General features: G+C 42.1%; 1 protein-coding gene across 8 annotated transcripts in view; it reads left to right on the forward strand.

Moving 5' to 3' along the window:
* LOC122478343 (ankyrin repeat domain-containing protein 26-like) overlaps positions 1–17,989 on the forward strand; it is a 242,014-nt gene that overhangs the window by 126,952 nt on the left and 97,073 nt on the right. For 5 of the 8 annotated variants that reach the window (XM_043571969.1, XM_043571965.1, XM_043571967.1 and 2 more), the window contains 3 exons: positions 1,075–1,165; positions 5,024–5,060; positions 10,461–10,533. In XM_043571969.1, coding sequence (XP_043427904.1) covers positions 1,075–1,165; positions 5,024–5,060; positions 10,461–10,533 — 201 coding nt within the window. The remainder of the gene's footprint in view (positions 1–1,074; positions 1,166–5,023; positions 5,061–10,460; positions 10,534–17,989) is intronic. The other 3 variants (XM_043571970.1, XM_043571971.1, XM_043571973.1) reach the window with 2 other exon arrangements.

Consider the following 17,989-nt stretch of genomic DNA (forward strand, 5'->3'; position numbering starts at 1 on the left):
GAGGGTTTAGGTTGTTGTGGTCGGAGCAGAAAAGTAAGTCAACAGCAATCCGTTATAAGTCACTATAAAGGCTTCATCGATAGGAAATGGACAATGTTAGTTGAGAGAAAATTGGGGGGGCGTTTGTAGTGAGGATGAGGATGAGAGTGGGAGTGGGAATTTTGGTAGTCGGAAAAGATCTGAGAGTGGCAAAAGGTGCCAAGTGAAAGATGAGAAGGACCAGTCGTGTAGACCGTGGCGAGGGACATTCTGGACAGAGAGGACCACGGATCATCATTTTACTCCAATGTCTTGGAGTCAGCAAGTAGTAGGAAGGCTCACTCCATCATCATAATCATTATTATTGTTGTGTGTAAAAAAGAGAGTGTGCATAGGGAAATGAGTGACTAAGACATACATGTTCTTATACTTGCCGTTTGAATGCTTACTACACATTGTGAAGAGTTCCATACCTATATCTACATTGTTTCTGCTACTAGTTCACCGTGATTTTCAGAAAAGTTTTTTCTTACTACTTTGCCATTCGATCCAACCCTTCTTTCGTCAAGAAAAAGGTCAAGCCTTTGTTTCCCTAAACGAAGCAGCAGCTACAACAGTGTTTGGTTGATACTCAACATGATATACTCCAAAGTTTCTGATCATGTGAGGTGTGAATTGACACTGAAACAAATGTCTGCCATTTGATTAGAAGCAGTTTTCATTTATAGCAAGTACATTTTAAAGAATTTGTTTCAAAACTTATTTCAAATGTCCTTTTATTTTGGTCAGGAATGCAAAGGAAGGTGTTTTGTTAGTTCCTTTTTGAAATGTGCATATACAAGCCAGGCTTCTGCCTTTGAAAGTATTTATTCTGGCCTTCCATGATCAGTTTAGAGAGTCAATAGCCAAATGAAGATTCAAAGGGACGCTGAATCAAGAGAGCATATATGAGGTTTTGTATTTAAATGTTTTGGTGTTGAATACATTTTCCTTATTTGTAAGTCTGATTGTTATTAAAATCATAAATTCAGAACTTTTCTCGGAAAAGGCTTAGGAAGTCTTCACGCAACTCATTACTGATGCTACTTTTAACAGAGTATGTCTGAGAAGCCCAACAAAGATGTTCCTCATGTCTCTGGAGCTGTGGATCAGAAAGGGCAAAGGATATTACATGGACAAGTAGAAGGTAAGAACTGTATTTTATTCAAAGGTCATTTGACAGAAGGTTGATTTAAAACAGGAATACTGATATGTCCTAATATCTAAAGAAAACGGCCTGTTAAGTGCACAGGAAAGAGAAAGAGATGTGAAAAGGAGGTAAGTTGCATATCGTATGTGGTGTCAGCAACAGATTAAATTGAGAGTGCCACCAAAGGAGCTAAATGACTAGTTCCCTTTCAAGACCCTGGAAGGCCCGAGGAACCTCAGGAAAGAAGAGAAGAGCCAAAGAGGGAATCATGTGAATGGCAGAGACTACAGGGAATAAATGAAGGAAAGTAAGCCGGTGTGTATGGTGTTTCTACTGGAAGGTGGTAAAATACACTAGTTCTTTAAAGGGAAGAGCAGACTATTGGAAATGCAGCAACACTATCAGGTGAGCTTCTCGTACCAGAATTTGTCAGAGTCGTATCCCCAAATGTTCCCACTCTTACTGTTATCCTCACTGTTGGCAAGACATTAAGGACTGACCTAGCTGATGATGCAGAGTTATGTCCTAAGTACCATGGGTGAACATAAGCGTTTGTAGTCAGCGATAAATGTATATACGTTAATGCCATATAAAATGGGGGTACTTCATACGGTAGTATCCTTTAGGGCAAAATAAGAGAATTGGAAGGAGGGTCACATAAGGAGACATCAAGATAACGCATCGGACATTTTGGATGCCGTATTTGTGACTTTTGATTACTTTGGCAATAACTGCCTTTAATAGGTGAACTATATTTTTAATGTTCTAGGAAAATAAGGAAAAGAAACAAAAGCACACTATAATCAGTAGTATGTTTTCATATTCTGTCTGACAGTTCTGATTGTTGTAGAATGATCCCTGGTACTTCTTTGATTCCTATCTGCCAGAAAAATGAACTAAGTCCTAGGTAGTTGGAGAAAATTAACTGATTTTTCATATTTCAGAGAACTTTTATATGGTAGAACATAGGGGCAATCACCAGGATTTGCTCGCTCTCTCTCTCTCTCTCTCTCTCTTTTCGGAGTAAAATAAGATTGTTGCTTGTTTCACACTTTCTGACATCATGATTTCATGTATTCCTTTTAAACCTTTCTTCAAATGGATATATAGGGATGTAGGAATTTTCAAGTCAAATACCAAGAAAAGAGATTCCAGGAAAGGTATTCTGTGACATAACCTTCTGACTGTAACCACGTGTAAGACATCAACCCAAATAATAAAATTTCACAAAGTGCAGTTGTGTTAGAGGCATCCCAGTGACACCCAGATTTGATGATTCACTAGAAGAGCTCACAGGACTCCGCATATAGTTGTAGTCATGCGTGTGGATTGGTATGGGGACAGGCTAGAAAGGCCAATCAGCACCGAGCAATGGTGCACGGGGTGAAAGGCCAGAGGAAACCAAGCGCAGGCTTCCAGGAATCCTTTCTCTATGGAGTTGGCAGGATGTGCTAAATTCCTCCAGCATGAAATTAGGACAGCACAAGTGAAATGTTGTGGGCCAGTACGAGGCTTATGGATACTCAGTGCCCGAGGTTTTCATCAAATGCTAATCACATAGGCATCTTCTCCTTAGCATGTCCCAAAATTCCAGGTTTCCAGAAAGGAAATCAAGTGTACGGCCTTAAGCACATTGAGTGTAGCAGCACTTAGGCACAGTGAACCACTCTTAACCAGCTAGCGAATGGTGGGAACCCTCCTTAAATCCAAGATCCCAGGGAACAGCCAAGGGCCAGTCATTCAAGTAGGATGTTCTGAGGGTAGCCATCTTCGGCCTGCTGGGTGAAATCTGTTCTGCATAGGAATTATAGCCCTGACGTCATTTTTGGTGGTGTCTTCAAATTTTGTTTTACTAGCAAGTAACATGACGGTTACCATGGTACTGGTTTCAGTTTCATCATCCATATGAAGTAGGTATTTGTGTAAAAAGTACTAGGGCAATATTAGGTCATTATCATCTTTTTATTTTTTTATGTGATTAAGCTTTCATTATGATTCTTCGGTGTGATCAACATAATAATTTTTGATTTAAAATTAGAATGAAAATCTCTTAATTATCTGGAAATCCCAGGTTTGATTCCTATGGTGCTGAACCCTGTTTGTAGGTATAAGATTTCGGATCATATTCATCAATTGTTTTCTTGCCTAAGTATACAAATAACTGTTGTATTTTTGTGTTTTGTTTATGCATTTTCATATACTTCCAAACGGGAGACAGTACCCCTATTGTGTTACTTTGATCTCTATTTTAATGTTCAAGGTGACTGTATCATGAGTTAGTATATGCTAAGAGTAGCTTCAATGGATACCATATTTTGTTGTTTTGTTGTTTCATACATTTAATAAGCCTGATTTTTGACATCAGTTTTAAGTTCACAGCAAAATATCATAGGAAGTACAGAGAGTCTCCATATACCATACCGCGCTCCCGTACACGCCTAGCCTCCCCTGCTGTTAACATCTGGCACGACAGTGGTCCATTTTTAGTAGGATTTTTGTTTTTCAGTTCCTTGCTTTAGTTTTGAGCGAGAGAGCATGCATGCGTGTGAGCAGCCAAGGGGCAGAGGGAGAGGGGGAAAGAATCCTGTGCTGTCAGCACAGAGCCTGATGCAGGACTTGATCCCATGAACGGTGAGATCATGACCTGAGCTCAGATCCAGAGTTGGACGCTGAAGCAACTGAGCCACCCAGGCACCCTGACGACAGTGGTGCATTTTCTCCGGACACGAACTGTTCATTTGGAGGCCAAGTCTCTAATGTGCATTAGTGTTCAGCCTTGGTGTTATACATTCTATGAGTTTTAACAAATGTGTAAGGATGTGAATCCACCTTTGTGGTATCGTGTGAAAGAGTTGCACTGCCTTAAAAGTCCTCTGTGCTGTGCCCGTTTATCCCTACGTTCACCCCAACCCTTAGCTCCATAGCCTTGCTCTTTCCAGGTGTCATATAGTTAGAATCATAGAGTGGATGTCTTTGAATGTTTAGAAAGTGAAAATATCCTGGTAATTGAATGTAGGCATTCAAGCTATTCTTTGCCCTTTGTTTCGTTTAGTTGCTCATCAGTAGAGGATCTGATGGCCTCTGCCTCCCATGAAAAAAAGTATGATTTCTCTAGATGTGTGTCACCTAATGGGGAGGGTTGAGAAAAATGACATCATGAACCACTACAGAGCACTCACATTGGGATCCTCCTCCTCTGTGATGTGCGGTGGGTCTAGATAGACTCTCTAGCAATGGAAGGAGACAGCCTCAAGAGGTTAGAACGATATCAAACTGGAATGCCAAATCTTTCCTTCTTGCCTTGCCAGTGGAAATAAGGCCAGGGAGAGTCTGTTTGCTATGGTTTGGCCATGCTGCAAAGTACAATGGCTATAGAGCACACGTTGTGAGGGGGTGTTTCCTCCTAAGACTGAGGAGTGTCTGCTGAAGAGCTGGGGAAGTTCTGCCGTGTTCCCGCAAAATAAAGATACTCTCTTTCAACTCCTCTAGGAGTGGAAGTCCAGAAAAATCATGCTAGTTTCAGTCTGACATTGGCCGCTCATGATAATCATTCTCCTAACGCTACCAGTTGCCTCCAGTGCCATAGAGTCGGTCAGTGATGGCCATTGTAAACATCAGTTCCCCTGTAGGTGTCAAATTCTGATAAAACCCATTCTTGCTTTTGGTCAATATAGAGGAGAAAGTAAGATTTCTTAGTGCTTTAAGCCTACGAATGGTCTAATTACCATTCAGTGTAGTGTGGTTTCCAGGTGTGGTCCCAAAGCAATACTTTTTCACAAATCGTAAGCCGTACACTTGTAACTTCCTCTAGTTTTTCGATTGTTGATTTCACATGTATTTTGCTTTCTTCTTTAGGAGCAGATAAGAATGCTGAGGAAGATTCTATAGCCAGGTAGGATTTTTATGGATTTGTAAAACTGACATTTGCTGGGGCACCCGGGTGGCTCAGTCGGTTCAGGGTGTGACTCTTGACTTCAACTCAGGTTTGTGAGTTCAAGCCCCACGCCGGGGTTTGCGCTGACAGCCTCCTTGGGATATGTTTCCCGATTTCTGTGTGCACTCACTCCCAAAGTATAAAGGAATGAAATGAAATGAAACGGATAATGAAAGGAAAGGAAAGGGAATGAATGAACTGAAAATTATGTGTCTCCTAAGGGAACGCAGAGAACAAAACCAGTTGTTGCGTGTTCTACGCTGGACCAGACACTGTATCCTATGGGTACCATCTGTTCAGTTCTATAGTCATTGTACAGCTTTGCAAAGTAGCTGTGTTATTGTAGCCTACTTTTTATTACTTTGGCAACTGTGGTTCAGGGAGGTTGATGACTCGACCATGCTTCCATAGTTAACGGGTAGCTGAGGGGCTTTGCCCGTCAGCCCTTGAAGCTTCCGCATCCATTCTCTGGTTCCTCAGCAGCACGGAGATGAAGATACAGATCCTAGGGCAGATCAACTCAGAATGTCAAAGATAATGATGTCGGAACACGAATTTAGGGTTTGCTTAAGAACCCAGGTGAGGCCAAGCATTTGGCCTCATGTATTTGACCACTAGTGCTAACACAAGTCATTAGTGCAGTGGTAACTCGTCCCTTGTTTTTACCATCCGAGATTTTAGGGTGGATGTCAGCTATGGCCATGGTGTCAAGGCTTTTACATAATAAGCAAGATGTCGTCAGGCAAGTCCTTAGACGTAGTGATATCCCCTCTTCTTGAGACAAATGAGTTTTCTGTAAAACAAGGATATCTAGTTGTAGACCATGTTACGTTAATTAAACTCACTCTCTATTTTGAGGATATTGCTATATGATTCTCTGTTGCCTAAGTTCCCAGGCTGGTTTCCCTTTGGGCTAGTACCCTTGTCTAGTTCTAGGAAGCTTTTTGGGTTTTTTTGCAGTTTTTTTTCCCCATGACTTTTTGTACTCTGTTTTTGCCTTTTGACTTTCTTCTCTGGTTTCCTTGCTATTTCTTCTTCTTCTTTTTTTTTTTTTTCCAAAAATTTCCCCACTTCGGCCAGCGAAGGACTCTCCGTTTTTCTAGAGGCCAAATCAAAAGCACTTAGGGTCTCAAGATTTACGGAACCACAGACATTAATTCCTCAAAACACCCTCTGGTACGTCAACCTATGTTTCAGCTCCTTGCCCAATGGTTGTTTCCCTGGAGAATTTGAAACTCAAAAGAGATTGAAGTGACCTATTTGGATATGATAAGTGACCGAAATGCGATTTACATTCTGGTTTTCTTTTTTTCTTTCTGTCTTTCTTTCCTTTCTTCCTTCTTTTTGTCTTCATCTTGCAGGCAACTGTTTTAATAATAGAAAGCTGGGGAGTTGGTCTAATGAATAGAGTGCAGGAGGGTAAGAATCGAATTAGCAGAGGAGACCAGGTTTCAAGGAGAACAACACTGAGTTGGTTAGGAATACGAGTTTGAGAAAAGATGTCAGAATATGGGGGTTTATGCCAAGTGAGATAAAGGTGAATGACAAGAACGAAGGACCCAGGATTAGGGGAGTTGTTTAGAAAGGCATATTCAAATAGAGAGTTCAAGAGGGTCGTGACCAGGTTTCTGCTTTTGTGTGCGTTGGGTTTCATTGAAGGTGCGAGCATACGTCAGCTTTTCTGATGAGAGAGATTAAAAATCATTTGAGCAGCTGGGAAGAGTCTGTTTACAGCAAATAGAAATATGATATCCCCTACTTCCACCCCAACTGAGGGAGGATAGCTTAGATCCTCTCAAGGAATTGGGGGTGGGGGGTGGAGATTCCGAACATCAGGGATGTATGGCCCAAGGCAAGCTGTCTCCTCACTCCACCTCTTTTCCTAAATCTGTGATGCCCTTCCCATGTACTTGTAGGGCTGGGCAGGGGTAGGACTGACTTGTCAAATCAGTAAGGGAGCTTCATCTGGATCGGTGATAACATGCCTATGTTGAGGTGACTGTGTGGATGACTGAGACTGCCAGTTAGCTTGTTCTCCAGGAGCAGGACATGGTTCCTACCCTCGGTCATTTGAGCCCATCCTTGTTGTAGGTGTGTGTGGCTTCATAGGCTAAAGATTGAAAGGTTGGGGGATGCCACAGAACCGTGCCGAAGAGTGATATAGGAGTGGGAGCTCATAGGGAAGAAAATAGTCAGGCAGCGTATAGAGAAACAGAGGCACAACTACCAGGACCATTTTGATCACAGTCTCTGTCCTTGGGTAGCTGAATGCCCCTGAAGGCTTGGAATGTCTTGCTAGTTATTATGGACCTAAATAAGGCAAGACCAGTGTGGGAACAAAGTTGGCCTTGGGAACTTTGACTCTTTCCATCTCGAGTTAGTACTACCACTCATAACATAGAAACCGAAACTTTGATACGTTTACTTAAACGGAGGTCTACCTGACACACAAGGTAATATGTGATGCAACAACTCTGGATGTTTCACCGTGATCGCCATAAGCGTAGCTCCCATCTGTTAATGTATGATGCTATTACGATACCACTGGCTAGATTCCCTATGCTGTACCTTTGAGCCTTGTGATTTATTCATTCTATAACTGGAACCCTGAACTCCCCTCTCCCCTTCACCCACTTTGTCCATCCCCCCACCTCCCCTCCCTTCTGGCAAGAGTCAAATCTCTGCATTTATGGGTCTGTTTCTGCTTTTGCTCTGTTTGTTCATTTATTCCCCTTTTCACATTCTACACAGAAGTGAAATCATATAGGATTTGTCTTTCTCTGTCTGACTTATTTCACTTACCCTCATACCATCTAGGTACATCCATGATGTTGCAGATGGCAGCATCTCATTCTCATTTATAGCTGCGTAATATTTCAGTGTGTGCATGTCTGTGTGTGTGTGTGTGTGTGTGTGTGTGTGTGTCTGCGTGTGTGTGTGTGGTCTCTTCATGTATTGGTGGACACTTGGGTTGCTTCCGTATCTTGTCTATTGTAAATAATGCTATAATAAAGATAGGGGTGCATATATCTTTTCAAATTAGTACTTCCATTTCCCTTGGGTAAATAAATACCCAGTAGTGGAATCACTGGATCCTGTGGTATTTGTGTTGTAAATTCATTGAGGCCCCTCCTTAGTGGCTTTCACTGTGGCGATACCAATTTATATCCCATGACCGGTGCACAAGGGTTGTTTTTCCTCCACACCCTGAGCAACCCTTGTTGTTTCCTGTGTGTTGAAACTGAGCCATTCTGACAGATGTGAGGTGAGAAGTCATTGTGGTAACGTTTATACATTTCCTTTTCAACCATTTCACAGCATTGTCTGCCTGTCACATTTGGTTATGGAAACTCAGACTGGGTCTTTCCTGGAGATTTCACAGGGTAGGAGAGGTCGAGGCCAAATAGAGAACAGAAAGCTTTTTTTTAAAACAGGGTCCAAATTGTGAAAGCCCTGTACTCTGGAAAGCGTAAAACACTGATGAAAGAAATTGAAGGTGACGGAAAGAAAGAGAAAGACCTCCGATGCTCACAGATGGGAAGAATACATATTTTTAAAGTGTCTACACTACCCAAAGCCATCTACAGATGTCATGCAATCCCTGTCACCATACCAACAGCATTTGTCACAGAGCTAGACAAACAAGCCTACAGGTTGTATAGAACCACAAAAGACCTTGAACGGCCAAAGCAATATTGAAAACGAGGAACCCTGGAGGTATCGCAATCTCAGCTTTCAAGTTCTATTCCAAAGCTGTAGTAATCCAAACAGTATGGTGGGTACTGGCGTACAAAATAGCCTTATAGCTCAGTGGAATAGAACCGCAAACCCAGACATCAATCCACCACTGTATGGTCAGTTCATCTTCTACACACAGGAACGACTATCCAGTGGGGAAAAGGCATTCTCTTCACCAAATGGTGTTGGGAAAACTGGACAAGCCACATGCCAAAGAATGAACCTGGACCAATTTCTGTACCATACACACAAATAAACTCAGAATGAATTAAACACCTAAGTGTGAGACTTGAAACCATAAAAACAAAAAAAAATCCTTGAAGAGAGCACAGGCCGTCATTTCTCTGACTTTGGCTGTAGCCACATTTTACTAGTTATGTCTCTTGAGCCAAGGGAAATACAGCAAGAATAAAGTTTGGGGACTATATCAACCTACGAAGCTTTTGCACAGTGAAGGAAACCGTCAAAACCGAAAGGCAACCTCTGGAATGGGAGAACAAATTTGGAAATGTTTTGCAAATCCAGTAAAGGGTTAGTATCCACAATGTCTAAAAAATGGATACAGGTCAACATCACCCCCCTCCAAAAGAGCCCAGTTTACAAATGAGCAGTAGACATAACCAGACACTTTTCCAAAGACAACATACAGATGGTCAACAGACACATGAAAAGATGCTCCCCCAAACTACAACGAGATACCACGTCACACCTGTCAGAATGGCTACACTCCAAGACACAAGAAGCAAGTGTTTGCGAGGATGTGGAGACAAAGGAAACCTCTTGCACCGTTGGAGGAAATGCAGATGGGGGCGGGCCCTGTGGAAAACAGTATGGAGGTTCCTCACAAAATTAAAACCAGAACTCTCCTATGATCCAGTAATTGCACTCGTGGATACTACCCAAGAGAATACAAAAACACGAATTCCACGGGACACACACACTCCTGTGTTTATTGCAGCATTATTTCCAACACCCAGCGCAAGCGTCCATTGACAGCTGAGTGAACCAAGACGAAGCCCTATATGAATGTATGTGTGTGTGTATATGTATATCCATACACAGACACACACACACACACACACACACACACACACACTGTAATATTACTCAATCATAAAACAATGAAATCTTGCCGTTTGCAATCACCTGGATAGAGCCTGAGTGTAATATGGTAAGCAAAGTCAGGGAAAGACAAATGCCATATGATTTTACTCATGTAGCACTTAAGAAACAACAAACGAGCAAAGGGAGGAAACAAAAGGGGAGAGAAACCAAGAAATAGGCTCTTCACTGCAGAGAAGAAACGGCTGGTTGCGGAGTGGAGGTGAGTGGTGGGAGGGGTGAAAGAGATGATGGGGATGAAGGAGTGCCCTTGTCATGATGAGCACGGGGTGAGTATGGAGTTGGTGAATCACTATATTGTACAACTTAAACTAAGATAACTCTGGATGTTGCGATTACTGGCATTAAAATAAAACTTAATGAAAAAACCAGAGGCCAATTTTAATGATACCAAGAAACTTCGTGCAATAAACAGATAGGCGACCTTTCCCTTAACTTTTTTAAATTGTGTTGTTAAATGAATGAACATGTTTTTCTTTTATTTTTTTTGCTCTAAAGGCTTTCCGACCAACCTGCTCCTGATGATTCATGGTCTACATCATCTAGCCAAGTCTTAGATTTTGGGACCAAGGTAAAGTACCCTCCTGTGAAACTCACTTTCCTGCTCTGAATTGAGGTTTCTCCCTTATTTACTCTGAACATTTAAGAGGAGCCTGTGTATCATCATTTTATGTGTGTCATGGAAAGTTAGCAAGAACAAACCACTTTACAGATACATGACACGTTGAATGTTTTGTTTTGTTTTGTTGTACTTTGGTAAATCGTACAGGTGGAGGCTGATAAAAGAATGGGCTGGAAAATATATAATGACCGTCATATTATATTGGGAAAAGCTTTCCCATCAGGGAGGCAATATGACATTTGCTTAAGGATAAGGATTCTCACTGTGATAGTAACATGACTGATAATACTCATGCCTAAATGAAACCTGATTGGGTCCAAGTATCTATTGCAGGTCCCCCCCCCCCCCCGCCCAAGGCAAGTTTTATTTTAGTGACATACAGGATTTTCCTTTGGCTCTATCCTTTGTTCTACATTTAGACTAAAATAATATTAGAAAATGTAGAAATTACATGTTTACATTATTTCTCAACATTTACCTTACAAAGCTGTTCTCCTGTAGTTTTCAAATAACTGCATGAAGAGTAAGTTAAAATTGTGCATCTCCCCGAAGAATACGTATTTTGCTGAAAAGAGTAGCTCTATGAGCAGAGGCTCTTCATAGCCAAGTTGTCAACTTTCTGATTTCAGAAATCTTTCCTATTGTAGCTTTGAACACTATCTCCTCCCAGTCCTTGTGTCAGATTCTAAAATTTAAAGCTTCAGACATCTGATATTTATTTCAGTATTCATTTCAAAGCCCCTCAGTCATGATAAGCTCCTGGAGGTTAGGAAACACACTTGTTTGAGTCCTGGAGCTCCTAGAATAACGTCTTGCTTGGAAGAAGCAATGTCATGGTTTTTGAATGTGAATAAATGAGTAGGGAAATGGAATTCCGTAGAATGGAGTTTGAAAAGTAACAAAATACGCATGATATATCACAATTAAATATGTGAATTTAAAAAGTCAGGCTTCAGTTTATATTCTGTTTTAGTGTCTAACATGTATAAACGCAAATGAATTCTATTGAGGAATCAGGAGTTACATAAGAAAGAAGGTTACAGTATATTTTTAGTATCCTCCTATTGTGAGCTTAACATTGCAGAGAAAAAGTCCTCAGCCTTTGCTTGTGTAACCCCATCTGTGTCCCATGACACACATCCTTTGAAGGTTCCCATTTCTTCCTAGAATTCTCATTCCCAATTCTTTCTCCATAGTGAATGTTGACGTGTTAGGAACCTCTCTTTTTCTGTTCTTTTGTTAGTCTAGTAATAATTTCTAGCTTTTCGGAAGCGATAGATGCCAGGAATTGAACAGTTTATTTATAGTGAAAAAAATTAAATTATTTATTACAGCATTTATAACCAGATAACTGTAGAGTGATAAGAGTCAGTATTATTAGGGATATACTGTGAATCAAAGCCTCTCTCTAACATAAATATTAGATAGATAGATAGATAGATGGATATAGATATAGATAGATAGATAGATAGGTATAGATAGAGATAGAGATAGAGATATATATATAATATACAGTTACATACACATATATATTTACACTTATATATATACACACACATACATGTATACACATATATATACATACACACACACACACACACACACATATATATATATATACACACACACACATAGAGAGAGACATATATCTTTAAACGGTTCAAAAGAGACTATTGTTCATAGTATATTCCCAATCCTACTTATGTACCTGTTGAAAAATGCATGTTGTTTCCACTTACTTTCTTTTGCTCACATTTTTCCTTTTCTTTTTTGTCTTAAGCTCATGCTTGATTGATTGGTCATGTGTTTTTTTTGTTTGTTTGTTTCTTTTTCCCTCTTCTCCCCCCATGCTTTTTACGTTTTTTTAAAAAATTTTAACGTTTATTAATTTTTGAGACAGAGAGAGACACAGAGTGCAAGCGGGGTAGGGGCAGAGACAGAGGCAGACACAGAATCCAAAGCAGGCTGCAGGCTCCGAGCTGTCAACACAGAGCTCAACGTGGGGCTGAAACCCACAAGCCGTGAGATCATGACTCATGAGCTGAAGGTGGATGCTGAACTGACTGTGCCACATACGTGTTCCCCGCACCAGGCTCTTTTTTAATGGTTTACCCCTACCCTAATTTGTCCTTGCAGAAAGTATTTTTTTAGTGTCTGTTCTTTTAGTACATCACTTTCTGTCAACTCCATTGTCAACATATTGGTTATGGAATTCTACTGTCTGTGTGTGGTTTCCATCCAGGACTCATTGCCCCACAAGGTTTATTATTCTTGTTTTTCTCTTTCTTGGAAGGGGCTGAGCTAAATGTTTTTGAAATGTTTGTATTTCTCTTGGAAAGGGAGGGAGAGAGAGAAAGAATGAGCAAGTGCTCGTTGTTGTGATCTGACAATATGCAAGGTATGATCTCAGTCCTTTTATATTTGTGGAGGGCTGTTTTGTGACCCAGGATGTCACTTGGAGTCATTGGAGAATGTTCTATGTGCACTTAAGAAGAATGTGCGTTCTACTGCCGTTGGATGAAAAGATCTTAATATATCGGTGTTGATATCCATGTATATAAATGCATATATATTAGGCCCATATATATCTATGTATATCTGAATACATCTGGTCCAATGACACATTGGATCTGTGTTTCCGTACTGATTTTCTGCCTTGACGATACGCCTATTGCCATGAGTGGAGTCTTAAAGTCGTCTACAATCATGGCATTTGTATGTATACATTTAATCATGTTTGTGATTAATCGATTCATATGTGTGGGCGTTTCACTTTGGGGCCATAAACATTTGCAAGTGTTAGCTCCTCTTGATGGATTGACCCCTTAGTTGTGACCCAATGCCCTTCTGAATCTGTTCCTACAGTCTCTGGTTTAAAATCTAGTCTTTCTGGTGGAAGTGTGGCGACTCCAGCTTTCTTTTGACTTCTAGTAGCATGATAGGTGGTTGCCCATACCTTCACTTTGAATCTGGAGGTGTCCTGGGGTCTAAAATCAGTTTCTTGTTGACAACATATAGATGGATCTTGTTCTTTGGTTTTGTTTTGTGTTTTCCCCATTCTGATTCCCTGTGTCTTTTGATTGGGGCATTGAGTCCATTCACATTCAGAGTGATTAGTTAAACATATGGATTTAGTGTCATTGTGTTATCTGAAGGTTTCATGCTTTTGGTGAGGCCTCTGGTCCTTTGTAGTCTCTGCTGCTTTCCCCTCACAGAGTCGCCCCTTACGATCTCCTGCAGGGCTGGTTTAGTGGTCATGAACTCCATTAGGGTTTGTGTGTCTGGGAAAGCCTTTCTCTCTCTTTCTATTCTAAATGACAGCCTTGCCGGGGAAGGGATTCTTCGCCGCAGATGTTCCCATTCAGCACATTGACCGTTTGCTACCCCTCCCTTCTGCCCTGCCAAGGTTCTTTGGACAGGTCTGCTGCTACCCTTATGTGTCTTCCCTTGTCGAATAAGACCCGTTTGTCCCTAGCTGCTTTCAGAATCCTCTCCTTATCTTTGTAGTTTTCCAGTTTCGCTATGGCATGTCGTGGTGTTGACCTGGGTTTGTTGATTTGGAAAGGAATTCTTCTGTGCCGCCAGGACTTGCATGCCCGTTTGCTTCCCCAGATGAGGGAAGCTCTCAGCTATAAGTTGTTCAAAACAACCTTCTGCCCCTTTCTCTCACTCGTCTTCTTCTGGGACTCGTAGGATGTGGCTAATATTTCATCTCACCGAATCACGTCGGTCTCTAGTACCTGCCTCGTGATCTAGTCATTTCCTTCCTTTCCTTTCTCTGCTTCATCTTTGTCCACCATTGGATCTTCTGTTCACCCATTCTGTCTGCTGCTTCTCCCGTCCTTGCTGTCACTGCATCTAGTTTACTTTGTATCTCCTTTACACCATTTCATTTTCAGCGTTCATCGTGACGATTCCTTAGGTCCTTGATCTCTGAAGCAGTAGATTGTCTGCTGTCTTCTGTGCGTGGTTGCAAGCGCAACTATGCGTCTTATGAGTGTCATTCCAAAAATGTGCTCACATATATTGTTTCTGTGTCTTTTGAGCCCTTCTCTGGCTGTCCTTTCTTCCCGGAATGTTTTTTGAGGAGAATTCTTCGATTTCGTCGTTTTGGCTAGATTCCTGCCCTTTATGTGTGTTAATAGCTTGTTCTGTGTCCCACACCTGCGAGTACTACTATATTAAAAAGAGCTCCTACACGCTCCAGGGCCTGGCAGTTGAACAAATGTTTTTGGAGTGTGTTGTGTGCACTCTTTCGGTGCGTCTTTGGCTACTGTTCCCGCTACTTGGAGTGGCGGTCTGGGCCTTCCACCAGGTGTGCTTAGATTTGTTGGTTGAAGTAATCCTGGGAAAAAGGAGAAGAAGGTGGTGAAGTATCCTTAGCCCAAACAAAAAGAGAAATGACTGGAGTGGAAAAAAAGACCAGGCAGTGACTCAAAGGAGCTCTAGGGCTTAATCCAGAAAGAGAGGGAGGAAAATGAAGAAGGAGATCTAGAAAAGTATAGAGAAAATGCGCAATCAAACCCACAAAGAACCAGAACAGAGGAACAAAGGGAGAAAAATATATAGATATATCTCTATCTATCTATCTATCTATCTATGTATAGATATACAGGTATATATTAAGATATACAGATAAATGTAGAGATATAATTAGCTTTGACCCACGTCAACTCGAGACTACTAGGCTGTTTCCAAAGGGAGACGAGGAAAGAGGAGAGTAGAAAGAGGAAAAAGGGAAAAGAGAAGAAAGGGAAAGCAAAGGAAAGAAAAGATGGGCGCGTGGGTGTCTCAGTAGGTGAAGCGTCCGACTCTTGCATTTGGCTCACGTCATGTTGTCGCTGTTGGTGGGTTCGAAACCCCCATCAGGTTCTGCAGTGAGAGCATGGATCCTGCTCGGATTCTCTCTCTCTCCCTCTCTCTGCCTGTCTTCTGCCTGATCACTCACTCTCTCTCTCTCTCCAAATAAAGAAATAAACATTAAAAAAGAAAAGGAAAGACAAAAGAATAATAACTCAAATGAAAACAAACAAACTAAGATAGAAAACCGGAGGAGAGTTGTCTATTGGTGCCTGGGACTGGTGGCTGTGCTGGTCTAGACGACGGGCTGTCTGGTCCCATCAGTGTCAGTCTCACTCCTATAGAGAAGCAGTTACGAGGCACAGAGAGTCAGGGTTTGGTGTAATGGGCCTGCCTCCACGGAGGCTCACTGTCCATTCCCTGAAGCCCCACGATGTTGGTCATGGGGAGAGAAATGGCGACACCCCAATCTCTCCTGCCCACACGAGGTGTCTCAAAACTCACTGTTTAGGCTATCCTCACGGAATAGCCTGGGGAGCCGGCTTGCCTTGCTGCACAGTCCCCTGTGCCACCTGAGCACTGAGCTGGGATTCAAAACCCTGTAGGATCCCGCTTTGCTCGGACCTGGTAGTGGAGTTGCGCCACTCTGCCCAGTGGACAGAGGGCCTCTGGCTCGTGCCTGCACGGTCTTTTTCCCTTGGGCAGGGCAATACCTCCCCTTTCCACCGTACTCAAGGTGTTCTCTCCCAGTGTAGCCCTGAGATTGCTACCAAGCCTAGGGGCGGCTCCCTCCAAACCAGGCATGGGAGGTGGTAGCTCTGGTCTAGAGAAAGTCTGGCCACCTTGAAAATACTGTTTTTTCAGCCTCTAAGGCGGTTTTGCAAAGTAGAAACTGGCTCTCTGGGCCTCTCCTTGGTCTGTGGTCCGGACAGGCTTTCTCATATCCAAAGGCACTTCCCACAGCCTCTCTCTCTACCTTCCTTTCGTTTCTCCACCAAAGGGCTTCCCCCACTCCATGCCTGTGCTGCCCATTTTATTTCTCCCAATTCGCATACACACCCTTCTGTCCCGCCAAGCTGTCACTCTGCACCTGTGGAGATTTTTCTGTCCCTCTGCAGCCTGTATTCCTGGCATTCCAAGTGTTGTGACCTCAATACTGCTGTGTTTGAGGGACAAGGGAAATTCTGATCCCCTCCCCTGCCATCTTAACTCCCCCCTCCACCTTTTACTTTCTTTTTCGCAATTTCAAAGTTGGGTGCCTAATCGACTAAGTCACCCAGGCCCCCCAAGAATACTTGTTTTCAATGGGAAGATGTTCGAAGGCCAATAAAATGGCCCTAGTGTCCAGAAAAGAATGGCAAAGTTAGAATGGGCTTTTGATTTTCTCATGTGGGGCTATAATAAGTTCCAGTAAACTCTTAGTGGAGACATCATATAGGTATACGTTGGACCCTTGAACAAGATGGGTTTGGACTGTGGGAGTCCACATACATACAGATTACTTTTCAATAAATACAGTACCATCCTGTATTTTCTCTTCCTGATGATTGTCTTTTTCGTCCTTGTTTTTTTTTTTTAATTATTTATTTTGGGAGAGAGAGAGAGGACAGAGCACGTGAGTAGGGAAGCGGGGGCAGAGAGAGAATCTTCATCAGGCTCCAGACTGCCAGCGTTGAACTCAGGAAGTCTAGATCATGACCTGAGCCAAAGTCAAGAGCCTGACCCTGAACCGACAGTGCCACCCAGCACCCCTCCCTTACGATTTTCTTAGTAACCTTTTCTTCAGTTGATAGTGTAAGGATACAGTATGTAATACATATAACAGGGGAAACATGCATTAATCGACTGTGTATATTGTTGGTAAGCTCAGCATTCCGTTATCCTAACCCTGACCTCCCATGCTCAGTGTACAGAGTCAGTGGCCAAATGAGGCCGAAAAGGTAGATTAGACCTAGAGAGCGTATACAAGCGCTTCTGCTGTAATGTTCTGGTTTTCAATACATATATACTTTTTGATTTCTAAGTGTAATTGCTTCTAAAGTAGGAAATTCAGTAGGCATTTTTGTTTTTTTGATTTGGTTTTGAGGTTTCAAAAGATATTTGTGGATTTTCGAGTGCATGGCCATCAGAGCCCGTAACCCTTGCTTTGTTCAAGGGTCAACGGTAGAGTGATTTGGTACTTTTGAGATCTTCTCAGTGAGATTAGTGTAAATGTTTTGACCTTAATTACTTGGTCCTTGTATACTGAGTACGTACGAAGCAGTTAGCTACTGAGTGTACAAGTGGAGGGTTTAGGTTGTTGTGGTCGGAGCAGAAAAGTAAGTCAACAGCAATCCGTTATAAGTCACTATAAAGGCTTCATCGATAGGAAATGGACAATGTTAGTTGAGAGAAAATTGGGGGGGCGTTTGTAGTGAGGATGAGGATGAGAGTGGGAGTGGGAATTTTGGTAGTCGGAAAAGATCTGAGAGTGGCAAAAGGTGCCAAGTGAAAGATGAGAAGGACCAGTCGTGTAGACCGTGGCGAGGGACATTCTGGACAGAGAGGACCACGGATCATCATTTTACTCCAATGTCTTGGAGTCAGCAAGTAGTAGGAAGGCTCA

The sequence above is a fragment of the Prionailurus bengalensis genome, unplaced genomic scaffold (assembly GCF_016509475.1).
Source record: "Prionailurus bengalensis isolate Pbe53 unplaced genomic scaffold, Fcat_Pben_1.1_paternal_pri Un_scaffold_51, whole genome shotgun sequence".
Taxonomy (NCBI): Eukaryota; Metazoa; Chordata; class Mammalia; order Carnivora; family Felidae; genus Prionailurus; species Prionailurus bengalensis.